Source organism: Terrapene carolina, unplaced genomic scaffold (genome assembly GCF_002925995.2).
Source record: "Terrapene carolina triunguis isolate 2854851 unplaced genomic scaffold, T_m_triunguis-2.0 Scaffold96, whole genome shotgun sequence".
NCBI classification, from domain to species: Eukaryota; Metazoa; Chordata; order Testudines; family Emydidae; genus Terrapene; species Terrapene triunguis.
The window spans coordinates 62,265,632-62,282,454 of record NW_020664447.1 but is presented as its reverse complement, the minus strand read 5'-3'; the positions used below and the strand labels follow the sequence as shown (position 1 = coordinate 62,282,454).

General features: G+C 51.4%; 1 protein-coding gene across 1 annotated transcript in view; it reads left to right on the top strand.

Moving 5' to 3' along the window:
- ISM2 (isthmin 2) overlaps positions 1-3,341 on the top strand; it is a 40,255-nt gene extending 36,914 nt beyond the window's left edge. Inside the window, exons 4-6 of the mRNA XM_026651561.1 lie at positions 741-881; positions 1,661-1,738; positions 2,759-3,341. Of these exons, the coding sequence (XP_026507346.1) occupies positions 741-881; positions 1,661-1,738; positions 2,759-3,276 (737 nt within the window). The 3' untranslated portion in view covers positions 3,277-3,341. The remainder of the gene's footprint in view (positions 1-740; positions 882-1,660; positions 1,739-2,758) is intronic.
- Positions 3,342-16,823: the final 13,482 nt, after the last annotated feature.

Here is a 16,823-nt window from a genome sequence, read left to right as displayed (position 1 = left end):
CAATGTGGTTCCCAGAGCTGGCCAGAGTGGGGCACTGAGAGGAATTGGATGTGCCCACCTCCAGCCTCTCTAGGGCTCGCGGCTGTGCTGTCAGCAGTTCCTTAAGGTACTTACCGTATGCATGTGCTCTCGCCCTCTCACATTGGGCCAATGGGAAATCATCATTGAATGGAAGTGTTTCCAGTGGTTCTGCAGGGATCGGTTCTACACACTATTCAACATTTTCATCAATGGTCTGGAAGCAAATATAAAATCACTGCTGATGTACTTTGCGGATGACACAAAGCTTGGCAGAGGGTAAATAATGTTGAGGACTTGCCAGTCACACAGAGCCATCTGGATCGCCTGGTAGGCTGGGCCCATTCAAACAAAATGCACCTGGTATTGGCCACTGTCGGAAGACAGGATAGTAGGGTAAATGGACCTTTGGTCTGACCCAGTATGGCCGTTCTTATGTTTCTTATTGGGCTCAATGCAGGGATAACTGGGTGAAGTTCTATGGCTGCTGATATACAGGAGATCAAACTAGATGACTTCAACTTTAAAAATCTATGAATCTGTTCAAGTGCTCTCCTGAGCTCTAGCCAGCTCCCCTTTGGAGATAGCTCAGGAGGGCAGGACGGGGGGGTAAGAGCAGGGTGATGCAGGCAGAGGGAAGTCCAGAGCAGCTCCAGGCTTCATTCCCATCTGGGCTTTGCACAAGGACTTTCATGCTTTGTCCTTTCTCTTGCCATCCCCAGACTATGAAGATGAAGAGGAGTGGAGCTCTTGGTCCCCCTGCAGTGTGACCTGTGGTAGCGGGAACCAGAAGAGAACCCGGTCCTGTGGCTACGCCTGCACAGCCACCGAGTCGAGAACCTGCGACCTGCATCGCTGCCCTGGTGAGCCTATTGTACTCCTCATGCTCTAGACAGAGCCACTTCTCTGCCTCCCCTAACACCTTAGGGGGCCCTTTCTCAAACTCATCCACCCAGTGGGCCCTGCCCACAGCAAGATCCTGTTTCTGCTAGGGGGGGAGGGATGAATTCCCAGCTGGGGGCAAGAGGGTCACTTGAGGAATTTTCCATCTCCACAGGGCAGGGAGAACTTTATCTCTTTCTAACATGATGAAGGGATCTAGGTGGGACTCACTCCAGAAAATAAACCCATAGGCCAAATCCCTCTGTGGTCCTTGTCCTGAGTCCTAAACCCTTAAAACACTCAGCTTTCTTTTCCTCTGTTTGGATACTGGCTAGTGCTTGAAGGGTTAATAGTTTTCAATTTTTTGATCTGGGCCAGTAAAAATGGCTGGTTCTTTCCATCATGAAGAGAAGGTGTGGCTTGTCATTCCATAATCAGCTGTAAGTAGCCCATGGATCATAGATCTGCTGCCTAACATCAAATCTCTGTTACATATGAAGCCTGAAATCCTCACTGGAAGTTTATTGAGAGCTGGCTCCAACCATCAGGATCCATCGCAACCAGTGATCTTACACTCCCTTAGTGTTATCCTCCTTGAAGTACCATTCCGTTGGTCTTCTGTGCATAGGGGTAGGCCTCCATGAAGGTGGGGAGGGGGCAGGAGGAAATACAAGGGTCTGGTGCCCAACCCCAGCCAGGACCTCTGGCCCATCCCTGGAAAGGGATTCATTACCTCTGCTTGTATGTTTTATCTCCAAAGGAGCAGATGGGGAGATGGTCTTCACCACTGATGAGACGCCATTTGAGGGTGAGAACACCACGGAGATGTTCAACTCAGGTTAGCACGTTTCTCCTCTGTACAATAGGGCCCTGGGAGCTCCTAAGGGATTTCGTGGTGCAGCACCCCAAGGAGGAGATGCTGCTACCTGGATGGGAGTGTTCTGCCAAGGGGGCCAGGTTCTGGTGGACTTCAGTGAAATATCCACACAGGCATGAAATGTCGGTCATTCCTCTCCATGTAGGGACCTAGGCATTAGCATGTGCCAGGCACCGTGTTCTGACAGAGGGTGCTGGCATGGGCTAGGCATTCCACTCAAGGGTGGCTTCATAATTGGAAGGGTAGAAATGCCCCAGTGGAAGTCTCACCCTGAAGCAAGAGAGAGATTTGGTGCCCCACGCACCTAGGTGTTTTCACAGTCATATGAGTCTATGGCCCTTGTCCATGCTATAGCTACACTCATGTTGGGAAGCCCAGTTACAGCACGGTGGTCTCACAGCCTGGTTACAGTCTGGTTCCATTATGCAGTGTAGACAGAACCTAACCCAAGTCCCTGAGTCACGTTGAACTTTGAGGCAGTGTGACGCTTTAGCACAGATTTTAGGCATGGGTAAGGTCCCATCTGCACTGGCTGTAGTGGTATGGACACGACCCATGACTGCATCATGTTCCTGTTGGTGATTTCACTCTGCCATGTGCCCTCCTGAAACAGACCGATGGCGCAGCCGCTCTGGTAGCCTCTCTCCAACAGTGGCTGGTGCTGGATGCTTAGAGATTGTGCAGAGCCCTCATTAAGCACCTTGCTGTGCAACACTATCCCATGGAGAGAGATTCTTTTCTGACCCCCATCTCTTGATCAGCTGTTGCCCTCAAGCCACAGGGGCTGTTGTCTCTGGCAATCTCCTTCCCTGGTACCAGCTCCTCCATGGAGGCTATGGTGATTGTTAGCCCAGCTGTTGTGGTATAACTCCATTCCCAGGACTGTGGCTGGACCTCAGAGAGGTGCCCACTGGGTGGGGTCCGGAGGTTGCTCATGCTCTCCCTCCCACCCCCCACCCCGCCCTTGTTTCTCTCCTCCAGATGTGGACAGCTGTGAGAAGTGGCTGAACTGCAAGAGCGACTTCCTCACCAAGTATCTGAGCAAGGTGCTGACGGATTTGCCCAGCTGCCCCTGCTCCTACCCATTGGAGTCTGTTTACAGTGCTGTGAATCTGCAGGACGAGCGCCAGGGCAAGAACTTCCGCTGGCGGGATGCCAGCGGGCCCAAGGAGCGGCTGGACATCTACAAGCCTACGGCCCGCTTCTGCCTGCGGTCCATGCTCTCCTTGGACAGCACCACGCTGGCCGCCCAGCACTGCTGCTACGACGAGCACACAAAGCTCATCACCCGAGGCAAGGGGGCCGGCGCCCCCAACCTCATCAGCACGGAGTTCTCCCCGGAGCTGCACTACAAGGTGGACATGCTGCCTTGGATTCTGTGCAAGGGGGACTGGAGCCGGTACCATGCTGTTCGGCCCCCCAACAATGGGCAGCAGTGCGCTGATAACCCCACTGAGGAGGAGTACCTCTCCCAGCTGCAGGAGGCCAAGGAGTACTAGCAGAGCTCGGCCGAGTGATGGGGGAGCAGGATGTGGCAGGTCCACCACGTAACACCCCAGGAGCACCAGGGGGCCTGTCTCTCTCTCCACCGCAATGAGGACACGCAGGCCACAGAGGCTCTGGAGTCGTCCCCTGCTTGTCACTCCCTTGGAAACAAGCAGTCCGGGGGAGAGGCGGAGCCCTTGGCCCTACACGCAAGTTCCCTGTCGGTGCCAACCACAGGGATTGGTTTTAAATCTGTCTTTTCACAGAGGCATCCCAGTTCCTTTCCAGTTTCCAAGGGGCCTAGGTGATCCTTGCTGCATGATTGGCCCCAGGGGTGCTGTTCTCACCCCAGCTACTTCTCTGTGGATAGCACAGGATCCATGTGGGTGTCAGCTAGAGGCAATGGAAGGCAACGGCCTCTGAGGGTGGGGGTGTATAAAGGGAAAGGGTGCAGCTCCTGTTACTTTTCTATGAAGTGTTAATTGCAATCTCACAAGGAGCTCAGGGGCTTATGGTGAAACATTCTTGGCTTCTATTTGCTTCATGTTGCAGCTGTGCTGGTGGAGTTTAATACACCACCAAGATTTGCTGTTAAGGCAAAGAGTTAGCAGCTTTGTCAGAGACATCCAACCAGGCAACTGTATAAACGCCTGCCTCAGCAGGTACTGGGTCTCCTCTAAAACCTGGGGATGGATCCTCCCAGGAGCATGCTCCTAGTGATGAGTATGGGGTGGAGTCTCCCCTGGATCTTACATTTCAGACTTGGAAAGAAAGAGACTGGGAAAGACCCACGTGGTGTTCCCTGGGCTCTTGTGGCTGGGGGATGGGGTAGTGATGCGAAAACATGCCCTCTTCACAGAGTTATTGAGAATAATAAGGCACACCTGCTGCCAGGGCCAGGGGCAAATAGGGACAAACAAGCTCTGATCTCCACCCAGAGGGGAAGGAAAAGGAAATGATCCAATATCTGTGTCCTCACTTCAAAGGGAATGGGATGGGGGGATTAGTAGAAGTCACATCAGCAGCCCATATGTACACCTGGCTCTCCCTGGCAGGCCAGTGTTGTAGTGTTGAGGAGTGTCCTTTCATAAGATAGATCAGCAGTTCCCACCCACTCTCTTCCCACAGCCTTTCCCTGGCTCTGCAGAGTGAGGGAGGCAGCCCTGCTGTTTGTGTCCTCACGATGTGCAGAAAGCACCCAAGTCAGAGGAATCTCTCTGCAAGCCAAGACTCTGCCAGGGTGACCAGCTGTGACCAGGGCTTTTTCCCCTGGGACTTGCCAGTGGTTTTAACACTGTAAGACCACGTGGGGATGGGAGCTAGACTCCCGCATGTGGATGCTTGCACCATTGCTGGGTTTTGCCCTTTGAGAGGCTGTGGCCATAGCCAATGCATCTCCATTGTGCCCCCCCCCACCACTAGGGGAGAGCGAGTGTGATGGATTAGGCCACTCCCTGCAGCTTGGCATCCAGTTAGAAAGAGCAGATTGGTGTCTGCTCTGTTTCTCTCTGGGCACCTTCAAAGCCAGGTCCCCTCTTCCTCTCTCTCCACTGTCCCCAGTATTCTACTAGTCCAGTCCCCTGCGTTCCTGCCTGCCCAGCCATCTCCCTAGCTTTATCCCTCTTGTCTAGTAGCAATAGGGAGTCGAGAGTGTCTGGAAGAGCAGCAGCTGCTGAGTGGGAGGTGCTGGTGTCCTGAATAGTCACTCCCCACCCTTGCCCTCAGCATGTCTTCATTTCCAGGCTCTTGGGGTATGGTCATTGACTCCAATCCAAGGCTCCCATCCTACTGGGGTGAGAAGCAACACAGGACCTAGCCAAAGGTGCATGCTTCACCCTCCTGTCACCTCGATTAAGAACTCCCCGACCAGGGCCCACAAGTCTCTCATGGACCTGTCTGCTGCTGGGGATGTTCTCTTGTGGCTGAAGTCCATCCTGGGGCCAGTTCCTGTGGATTATTTGAGGGAGCTGAGGTATGACTCATCCCCTTAAGGTTCTTGTGCTTTGTCCACTGCTGACTGACAAGTGCATGGTGTGCTGGATCACAGTGTGGCAATAGCGACATCTAATGGCCACCTAGGGAAATGGCAAATGTCATTCCTAGGGAGGGCCCCAGGCCCAGCATCTTACGACGGGTGTGGGGTCCAAATAGGTGATGGGAATAAACCACTCACCACTGTGGGGCAGAAATGTCACTTCCTTCCCAAACGGTATCTTCTGCCCAACCCCCTGAAATGTGGCAGCCCAGCCCCACCTCATCAGGGAACCAGCAGGTCTGTCCCTCTGCTTCAGGCTCACTGCTCGGCCTAGGCACCCTCTGTCCATGAGCCCTGGGGCTTGTGAGTCCTGTTTCAATCCATTCCTGCCCAGGATCTACTGTAGGAGTGAATCTAGTGCGCTGAACCACAGGCTGGTAGGTCCCAAGAACTGCGCCACCCACCTCCTTAAAACAATATAAAAAATGACACAAATTGTACAAGGTAACATCAGGGACAAAAAGAACGAGGAGTACTTGTGGCACCTTAGAGACTAACACATTTATTTGGGCATAAGCTTTTGTGGGCTACAGCCCACTTCATCGGATGCATGCAGTGGAAAATACAGTAGGAAGATATATATACACAGAGAACATGAAAAAATGGGCGTTGCCGTACCAACTATAACGAGAGTAATCAATTAAGGTGGGCTATTATCAGCAGGAGGAAAAAAAACTTGTAGTGATAATCAGGATGGCCCATTTCCATCCTGATTATTGCAAGATCATCCTGATTATCACTACAAACATTTTTTTTCTCCTGCTTGATTGATTACTCTCGTTACAATTGGTATAGCGACACCCATTTTTTCATGTTCTCTGTGTATATATATCTTCCTACTGTATTTTCCACTGCATGCATCCGATGAAGTGGGTTTTAGCCCACGAAAGCTTATGCTCAAACGAATTTGTTAGGCTCTAAGGTGCCTCAAGGACTCCTCGTTCTTTTTGCTGATACAGACTAGCATGGCTACCACTCTGAAACCTATCAGGGACAAAGTGAGACGTTCATCTCCTATGACAAAGGAACAGTGTCAAGTGATTTAATCCCCAAATCAGACCCAAGTAGTTCGGGAGGAAAGACCTCCAAATGCTCAGTACCTTTTTTTCTCCATCCATCATACCCCCCACTGCCGAGAATTGAAGCAATTCTGTTTTCCTGACCCTAAAGCTGTCACAGAGAGTCTACCCTGTTGGAGTGCAGGGTAATTACTTGTCCTACATCTAGAGCGGTGTCATTTCCAGTGGTGGCAATCAGACAGCAAGATGGAAGTGCAAGGTGGCAGAGCTGGCTTGTCCAAATTCAGCTGGCTGTAGGTCAGGGAGAACTGCGATTTGACTAATGCAAAATGGATACAAAGTAGGAGGAAATGCACAGAATAATAACTGTTTCTTTAGCTCATAGAGTCTGCTGCTACTCATTGACCACCATTGCATGGGTGCCATCCTAGTGGTTATCTTAGGTGTCTCCACAATGCCTACTCACGTGGCTTGGTGCCTTGCCCTGGTTTTCCAGCTCTCCCCAGGTCCATGTTGGCCTATGGTAGCTTCCAGCACCTTTTGGGGATGACCCCAACATTCCCATGGTTTTGACCAGGAGCCTAGACTCAAATGTCTCTTCTGCTGCCTTCCTCGGGGTCTTTATTTCTGGGCACCCAGCAGCTTAACCTAACAGGCAGCAGTTCAGATCATCCTGAATAAAGCAACATTTATCTGGCAGAGGAAATAAAGAGAAAATCAAGGGAATATGACAAAGAGTAGGATCATGGCTACACTAAGATTCCAACAAGCACAGCTTGTTGGAATCAGACTTTGCTGCAGAATATCAATCAGACAGGATAAAACCCTTCCTTGGCAAAAGGTGTGTATAGCTGATCACTGTGCATTGTTTCTGTCAGTGTCCCAGTATCATTCTCCAGGGTCAAGGAGCACCCAGTCTCATAGACTCATAGACTTTAAGGTCAGAAGGGACCATTATGGTCATCTAGTCTGACCTCCCCCATGATGCAGGCCACATAAGCTGACCCACCCACTTTCCCTTAACTCAGCTGTTGAAGTCTCCAGATCGCGATTTAAAGACTTCAAGTCGCAGAGAATCCTCCAGCTTGCGACCCCTGCCCTATGCTGCGGAGGAAGGCGAAAAACCTCCAGGGCCTCTGCCAATCTACCCTGGAGGAAAATTCCTTCCCGACCCCAAATATGGCGATCAGTAGAACCCCAAGCATATAGGCAAGATTCTCCAGCTGGACCCTCATTTTACCAGCGATGGCACGTTATTGCCTAATTGACTAAAATCACGTTATCCCCTCAAACCAGTCTGTCAGCTCTCTCTCTTTCTGACCCTTCTTGTAATTGTTGAACCTTTCACTTCTGGACCATTGTGTTCAGGTCATCAGTCACCATCTGGGACGCTGTCACTAGTGAAACACAAACCAGTGGATTTGCCAAGCTGCCACATATTGGATTATTATTGTTTAATAATTATAGTTCCTTGATACCCACAGACCCCAATTAGCACGGGAGCCCCATTGTGATGAGCACACTGCAGACGTATATCCAGACCTGCCCCAGAGAACTTACAGTCTACGCTGACAAGTGACACATGAAAGGTGGGGCGAGAGCTAGAGACAAAAAGACATTAATGGTAGATAAACTAAGGGCCAGCTATATTCCCCCTGTCCTTTAAACCATCACTTGTTGGCTGGTCTATTATCAACTTTGTGACAGAAATGGGTGGTAAGGCAGTGAGGGCAGTGGTCGATGGATCAGTTCTGGGAGAGCATTCTATGTGTAAGGGGCAGCATGGAAGAAGACTTGGAGACATTTGTATGTGAAGCAGATGAATGGGCAGGTGAGGTTGTCAATCACTGGTGGAAGGAGAAGCATGTAATCCCTTGTCATTCACCAGTCTCTCTTATTGCCTCTTGCACATCGAATGCCATTGGCCCATTTCAGAGGACTCTTGATCTAATGTAATTGGAGGAATCTCTTTAGCGTCAGTACACATTCTATATGCTGCTTTAAAAAATGTCCTTTTAAACCTTGCTACCTTTCAAAAAGGTACACACCCTCCTAGGCGGGGTCTTCGCATACATCCCTTCTGAGATGAGGGCTTCAGGATGTTATTCAACTTCTTCCCTAGGCTAAGATGCCACTGAGTAAGTGACCTCCTTATAGTAAGATCTGTTGCATGTTAATAACATCCTTACTCATGATTAGTCTGAATTTATCAACCTGCATAATCCCAGAAATGATGCTCTAATTCCTGTAACACATTCAGTTCCTATCAGGGGGCTGGTGGGAACTTTCACAGCAAGGAATTGCTGTTGAAACCTCCTGGGATGCTGAGTGGCTATTCTGCCTCCCTGGTTGGGGAATTCAGGAAACATAGACATGAATGGAAATATGAGGGGCAAGAAGCAGTTCTGCTCCTCACACATGCACCTTACCTACCCAGGAAGCTTTATTGAGCTGCGCTAGGAAGAGCAGATGTTTGGGCAAAGGTTTATTTTTATATCCCAATAAACAGATTCTGTCAAGCCACAATTATTAGAGTTCTTTGTCTCCACCTCCCCTAATTATATTGTTTATATATATAATATATATATATATATATTTCTTTTACTCCTACCAAATTGCATAAAGGGAGATTCTCCTGCATTCTGACTTGCAATAAAGCACTTTATTTAAAATGTATGTGTCGTTACCGCTATTGTTCAGTTGTATATTGCTGGGTGGGTTAGTTACATTTTAAACAGAAATGGTGTTGAATGCTGCGTAGTTTGGGTCCCTGTTCGTAGCCGGATTGTAAGGAGACAGACAAATGTGCTGACTTTCTTCTCTCTCTATTGTTTGTGTTTGATAGGGACGGGCGAACCTCAAATAGCTCAGAGCCAAGATACAGCCACATGGTTCAGATGCTGCTGTGCACCTTGCAGGCTGCAAATTCCAGTGCTCCCCCTCTCCTGGAGGAAGCCCACAGCAGCCTTTCCTGTGGCATTTTTGGCACTCCTGTGCCCAGCAGAAATGGGAGAGAAGAGGGGGTATAGAAGCCAGGATGCCTTTAGTTGCTTTCCAAATATAACTGGAATTTTCAAAACTCAAAGGCTTGTGGGGTAGAGGAGGAAGGATCAAGGCAGGTTTTCCTTTGAGCCGGTTCGTCCATCCCTAGCATGGTAATGTTTGGTCTCTCCCTTGTACAGTATTTATTGTTTGTGGTGGTCGCAGTTGCTTAAGAAACGGGAAAGTAATGCTGGTGAATGGGGCTGCTCTGTGGAGCTGTGTTGTGTATCTGAACTGAGCGCAGAGGCTTTACCGAAAGAGAAGAGAGAGTGCAGACTTCTCTTACCAATAAAATCTATTGTTATTACACGGCAAGCTTGTTAGCTTGGTCTTTGATGGTGGAGAACCCAGGAGTGCAAGTGATTTCTTTGGGCTCCTGACTATGGGACTGCAGCCTCACTTGTCCTGAGCTGGATCCTGGCTAAATTGGGAATACCCACTCTGGTTTTAAAACTGGATATTGGAACTGGTTTTTGGAGGGTGTCCCTCAGAAATCCCCCATTTCCCCTTCTCCTCCCTCCCAAGGCCCTAGGAAAGCTGGATAGAGAACATGGACTGAGCAGAGTCAGTGTGGCCCAGTAGATAGGGCACCAGACTGGGTAAGACTGTGGGGGTAAGACAACCTAGATTCTGTTCCTGGCTCTGCTGTAATACAACTAACAACAAGAACGACATGAGCTGTTGCCATCCCATGGGGCTGAATGTGCTGGGGTGGGAGGTGGGTGACGTGACTGTTGTGTGCCATCTGGAAAGTGCTGTGGATGAAAGATGCTCTCCCAGTACCATTACCATTAACAAAGTGGTACACGAGATCTCAGAAGCCACATCCTGCTGTCAGAAAGAGAGGCCATCCAGGCCCCCCACTATGGAGGAACTATCCCCCCTAAGAGGGGACCATCAGGGTCAGTTTGTGAGAAGGCTTGGAAATGATGTAGCAGTGAGATCTCTGAACACCTTCCAAGGTCATGTGTTTCTGGCTGTGGATGCTTCTTTACCACACCTAGCCTAGTGGTGTCTGAGGGTACGTCTATACTTACCCGCTGGTTCGGCGGCAAGCAATCGATCTTCTGGGATTGATTTATCGCGTCTTGTCTAGACGCGATAAATCGATCCCGGAGGTGCTCGCCGTCGACGCCGATAATCCTGCTCCGCGAGAAGAGTAGGCGGAGTCGACGGGGGAGCCTGCCTGCCACGTGTGGACCCGCGATAAGTACCTTTAAGTTCGAACTAAGATACTTCAACTTCAGCTACGTTATTCACATAGCTGAAGTTGCGTATCTTAGTTCGAACTGGGGGCTTAGTGTGGACCAGCCCTGAGAGCATTACCGGGGGTTGCTTGGAGCAGGTGTTGAATATGGAGAGCTCCACCCCCAACTGGGAGACTACCTTTGAAAAGAGTTTTCTGGATGCAGCGCCATAGCCAAAACCCAGCCAAGCCAGAGGCTTTGCCAAGCCTTCCAGCAGTTGCAATGCTTTTTATTGTTAATAAGCATCCGTTCTGACCGTTTCCAAGGCCTAGCTATTTCCAGCTGTTTTCTCAATCTCCCCCCCTTTTCTTTTTGCTGGCTGCACATCTGTCAAGGTTTATCTGGTTTTCCAACACGTGGCTCCACTCCACATCTGCTTGGCGCCACAGGTGACCCCAGACTAAGGAGGAGCAGGCGGCCTCTGTCAATACATGATGCTGCGTAGTTCTGAGCGCCCCACTGTTTTACTGCAACATGAAGTACATGGAGCCCAGAGCAGGGGGCTGGATCCCAGCTGTGCAGCAAAAGAGCCTTGGAGAGAAATTACTCTCACTGCAGTGTGGCAGCCAGGAGTTATCACTATTTATGATTTATGGTCATGTCTAGTGGCCTCCTTGTGCTAGATGCAGTAGGAGAGCCACTGCCCCAGGAAGTGTACAGTTTAAATAGACAAAGGGTGGGAGGCAGGGAGTACTCTTATCCCCATTTTACAGCTGGAGAATGGAGGCACAGAGAGACTAAATAAATGATTTACCTACAGTCACATAGCAAGGCTGTGGCAGAGCAGAAAATGGATCCAGATCTGAGTTCCAGTCCATTGCCTTAACCACAAGACCATTCTCCCTCAAGGTGTAGATTTGTCCCTGGTTGATTTGTCCCATCCCGATTTACCCTGCTTTCCAGGAGTTCATAAATCTCTGCTTTACCATTTCACTCTGGGCTCCTCATCGCTGATGCCTGGGGCTGGATTTGCCCATTAATTCACATGTGTAAGGACCTTGACTTGCACAGACTGCAGTGCCCAGATTTTGATGGGCACAATGGTCTCAGCACGTGCTTGCGTGTGTGACTTTCCTTCACCCTTCAAAATGGGTGGGGAGTGGGTAGGGGGCAATGCTATAGGTCTGGGTCTGCTAGTGAAGTTTTCAGAGGAAAACCTTGTGTGGGCATCTGCTGTGGGGCCAAGGAGGGCTAGTGCAACAAAGAGGCCGGTGAAGGAATGTGTGTTTTCATATGAGTGTATTTACAGCAGCAGGACCCTGCTAATTATTCCCACAGTTCCCACCCCAAGGACAAGAAAACACAAGAAATAAAACCTAGCGGGGCCCATTGTCCCAGACGCTCTGTCAACAGAAGGGAAAGGACAATAGGCCAGAAAAGTGTGGCCAAAGTGCACAAAGTTAAGTGAACCGGAAGGCCTGGCACCCGAGCCTGGAAGGGACAAAGGGTGAGAGATGCTCAGCAGGTTCCTTGACCTAGTGTTGCACCTAGGGCGGGTTAAAGATTAGGCTGAAATTTGCTAGTTCCAGGCCAAATTCAGGGGCAATTCCTTCTTGGCCATCAGAGACCCCGTGTTTTCACTTGGCAGGTCATGGCAGTTCCCGTGGGGATGGCAGTGGTGGGATTCTCATCTAGCAGTTGATCTTTACATGTAAAGGTTACATCATCCATGACCTTCTAGCAGCAGGCTTGTTGGGCACAGTCTTGCTGATGCTGGAGTATGGGGACCCAGTGACTTGGTTTGATTACCTAGTGATAGCCCCACCCCGTCCGTAGCAACATGCAGCTCCTCACTACCCTCCTCTGCTCACACTCTCTCCTTTCTGCCCAGCCCCACTTTCCATCTGGCCCCCTTTCAGCAAGCCCTCACTTCCCCATGGCCATCGGCTCCTCCGGGAGCTGAGCTGCAGCTGTGGGGGAGTGACATCAGAGGTCACGCTGTGTAACCCTGCCCAACAGGCCTGCAGGCCATGCTTTGGGCCCAGTGCCTAGAGGGAAACATGCACCAGCCTGCCAGCTCCACGGCTGCAGCGGGAAGTGGAATCTTTCTCCCCCTCCCGCCCCCACAGAGCAGCAGACAGCTGCCCCTTGGAACTGTGTGCAGAGAGCCCGGCTGGTTGGGCCCCATGCCCTGCTCCGTTCCAGGCCCCTGAAAGCATCTCAGCTATTCTTTTCTCGCCACGCTGTAACAGCAGCGGGAATCCCAGCCTCACAACGGCCCCCGCACAGCTCAGTGGCAGAGCCAGGACAGCCGTGGGCTGGAGGCACGTCCAAAGCAAATCTGTCAGCGAGAGGCACTCAGCCACGCGGTTCCCCTTCAGGTAAAAATGCGCAGCCCTCGCCAGCAGGAGCAGCCCAGGGACGCCAGCCAGGGGCCGGGAACCAGCATCAGATTTCAAGGCTCTGAGTGAAGCTACAAAGCAAGATACAGCTGCTGGGAATGTTTTTTTTTAAGTAATAGGCTGCTGGTGAAGCGGCTGATGACAGGCTGAGCAGCCCGAACCCCCTCCCCAGAGCAGGTACAGCTCTGGCAGCTGCCCCTCTCCTGCCGCAGGGCCTCACCTCAGGCTTGCGGGGCCAGAAGCAATAATCCATGTTTGTTTTAAATTAGCCAGTGGCTACAGGAACAGGTACAGTGAGGGCCGCACTCCCAGCCCTATCAGTGTGGCCCAGCCTTGCCCTGAAGGGACCTCCCCGAGCTCTAAGGTGCATACAGCCCCTGGCCTTGCTGCAGGGAGTAGCGGTTTTGATGGGGGTGGGATTGTGTGAGAACCCTTCCAAATTGTTTTCCATAGGGGCCAGCAGACATGGGGCGCCCTGGGCTGGGTTCAAACCAGTGACCTTGAGTGGAGACGCTCCATTTCCCCTCACATAAATGTGTTTGCAGGATCTCATGGCAGCTAACTATAGCCTCGTAGACTTTGTCAGAAGAGACCATCGTGATAATCTATTCTGACCTCCTGCACATTGCAGGCCACAGAACCTTACCCTCCCACTCCTGTAATAAACCCACAAACTCTGACTGAGTTACTGAAGTCCTCCAATCATGGTTTAAAGACTTCAAGTTACAGAGAATCCACCATTTACATTAGTTTAAACCTGCAAATGACACATGTCCCATGCTGCAGAGGAAGGCGAAACCCCTCCAGGGTCTCTGCCAATCTGACCCAGAGGAAAATTCCTTCCTGACCCCAAATATGGCAATCAGACCCTGAGCATGTGGGCAAGACCCACCAGGCAGATACCTGGGAAAGAATTCTCTGTAGTAACTCAGAGCCCTCCACATCTAGTGTCCCGTCTCCAGAACATTGGGGATTTTTGCTACTGGCAGTTGCCTATGGGCCACATGCCATCATAGGCAGTCCTGTCATACCATCCCCTCCATAAACTTATCAAGCTCAGTCTTGAAGCCAGTTAGGTTTTTTGCCCGCACTGCTCCTCTTGAAAGACTGCTCCAAAACTTCACTCCTCTGATGGTTAGAAACCTTCTCCTGATTTCAAGCCTAAACTTGTTGATGGCCAGTTTATATCCATTTGTTCTTGTGTCCACATTGGTGCTTAACTTGAATAACTCCTCTCCCTCCCTGGTATTCCCTCTGAATGTATTTATATCCCTCTGATGTATTTATAGAGAGCAATCATATCTCCCCTCAGCCTTCTTTAGGTTAGGCTAAATAAGCCAAGCTCTCTGAGTCTCCTCTCATAAGGTAGGTTTTCCATTCCTCAGGTCAGCTAGTAGCCCTTCTCTGAATCTGAATTAACCTTTCTTAAACGTGGGAAACCAGCACTGCACACAGCATTACAGATGAGGTCTCACCAGTGCCTGTACAATGGTACTAACACTTCCCTGTCTCTACTGGAAATACCTCGCCTGATGCATCCTAGGCTTGCATTAGCCTTTTTCAGAGCCGCATCACATTGATGGCTCATAGTCAGCCTTATAAGAATGCTGGGTCAGACCAATGGTCTCCCTAGCCCAGTATCCTGTAGTTGACAGTGGTCAATGCCAGGTGCTTCTTCATATCTTCAGCTGTAGCCAAGCTCTGTGGTAAATGCAGCTGCAGCTCGTCTGGATGAACAGCTGTGTGAACGGCGCCTCAGGGATAAAGGGCTTTCTGCTCCAATGGGCCCCTTCTAGCTAGACCCCGTGTCTTCTCTTGCTCCTGCAGCCATTTGAGGAACCCCACTCCCAACACCAACCAGGGGCACAAGCACCTGCTCCTCCCCACACCAGTAACTGCATGGCGGTGCCCTTGACTGACTGTCGTGCTGTTGCTCTGAGACCCGCCGGTGTGTGTCAGCACTGCCGCAGCCAGGTGTAGGAGCCATGCGCAGCTGCACGGCATCCCCTCGTTCCCATGCCTGAGCATGCCCGGCAGGGACGGGTGAGGCTCTGCTGCGGAGCGGCAGGGCCAGCGGGTGCTGGGAGTGACAGGAAGCCGCGCGGGCTGCATGTCAGTGGGGCGAGCGGCAGCAGCTTCCAAGCCTCAAGCAAGTTGCCCTACGCCACGTGGCTTTAAACTTCAGCAGCGCGGGGAGAAGGGTTTCCTTCTGCAAGGCACCCGGGGGGGACGGCAGCGACAGGTTGCTGGGGGCTTCTCAGCTGTTACTTCGCTGCAGGCAGAGAGCCCTGAGGAGCTGGAAGGGGGCTTTAGTGAGCCCTCTGCTGGGGAGCTGCCACGGGGGAACCCCCCTCCCAAGGCTCAAGCCCTTTTCCTTGCCAAGAGCCCTGAACATGTAACTGAGCCAGGTGAAAGGAACCAGCAGCTGAGCTGGTTCCTTTCCGATCCCCCAGTTTGGCCCATAGAGTGAATGAGTGGAGCTTGGAGTGCGGCGCAGAGGTTCAAGCCCTCCCCTCTAGCCTCAGCCCAGCCCAGGCATCCCGGGACCAAGGCTCTCTTGCGAGGAATTGGTTACATGGGGGGGGAATAGGGTGGGAGCTGCTCAAGCCTACCCCAAAGTGTTAATGCTGGCACAGCTTGCTCCCGCCTCACTGAGCTGGGTGCTGTTCACTTGGGCAGATGCCCTGCCCCTGCTGTGTGCATGCTCAGCATTGCAGCAGCAGCTGAACTGTCTTTCTGTGCCCCCTGTGCTGCTAGGCGAGATGAGGGGACACCCCCCTGCCTGCTGCTCCTGCAGCACACCAGGAGGGGGCGCTGAGTTGCTGCTGCGCTGAGTGGATGTCTGGTGCTCCCCCCAGGCATCCAGCCTGGGTTTGAAGAGCTAGTACTGGTCTGGGAGGGAGCCAAGAGCCTGCCTCTCCCCACCCACCCGGGAACCCAGGCCTCAGCCCAGCACTCAGCTGCCCCAGGCAGAGGCTGCAGTCTGACTCTAGGCACTCACCTACCCCCACTGCTATTGCTGTGAGGCACAGCTGCTGGCAGGGGTAAGTGTGGCGGCGTGGAGGTGGGGAGTGTTTTCCTCAGGGAAGGGCATCGCTGTTGCCTACCAAGGTGGAGAATGTATGGCTAGAGCCTCTCCAGGCTCTCCTCCCTAGGAGTGAAATGCCTGAGCCTACATCCATGGAGCCAGAACTGAGAGCCATGGGGAGGTGAGAGCCCCTAGCCTCTGCAGCACAACCATGCCCTCCATCGCTCTGAAAGGGTGGTTAGTACAGCACTGAATGGAGTTAAATGAGCATGCTTGGGGCTGTACCTAAACCTTGCTAGCTAGACCTGAGTCTGAGTGTGTAAGCCTGGCCAGGTAAAAAATTCAGGCTGAGAGGGTGGAGAAACCCCCTTAATTTTCCTTTACGCTAATCTCCAATGTGCCATCTCTGAATTGCTTAAAGCAACTGTGGCAGCATTCACCTCCAACTAAACAGCACTCTAGAACTGGGGCACTGAGCTTACAATTCTTCAAGGGTACTTGGGGGAAGGCCCCTGGCCTTTGTGGGATGGTGGCTTCCCAAGAGGGGCTTTAATCACTGAAAGGAAATAAACTTGAGGGCTATGCAAGCCTCAGGCAGAGCAATCGGCCTTCATTGTGCCCCTAAGGAGTGTGGGCTGCATCCCAGGAGGCATCCCAGAGGATGGCAATAACAAACATCCACATAGAAAGATAAGATGTAAGACTTGGCCCTGGACCTGCCAGGCCACTGGGCTTTTCCATAATTAATGGCAAGCCATCTCTAAAATATCCCAACCCTCCTATGCTGAGCTGAAATAAGGGTCCCGTTACCTTTTAATCCCTGATGTTGATTTATGTCAAATCATTGT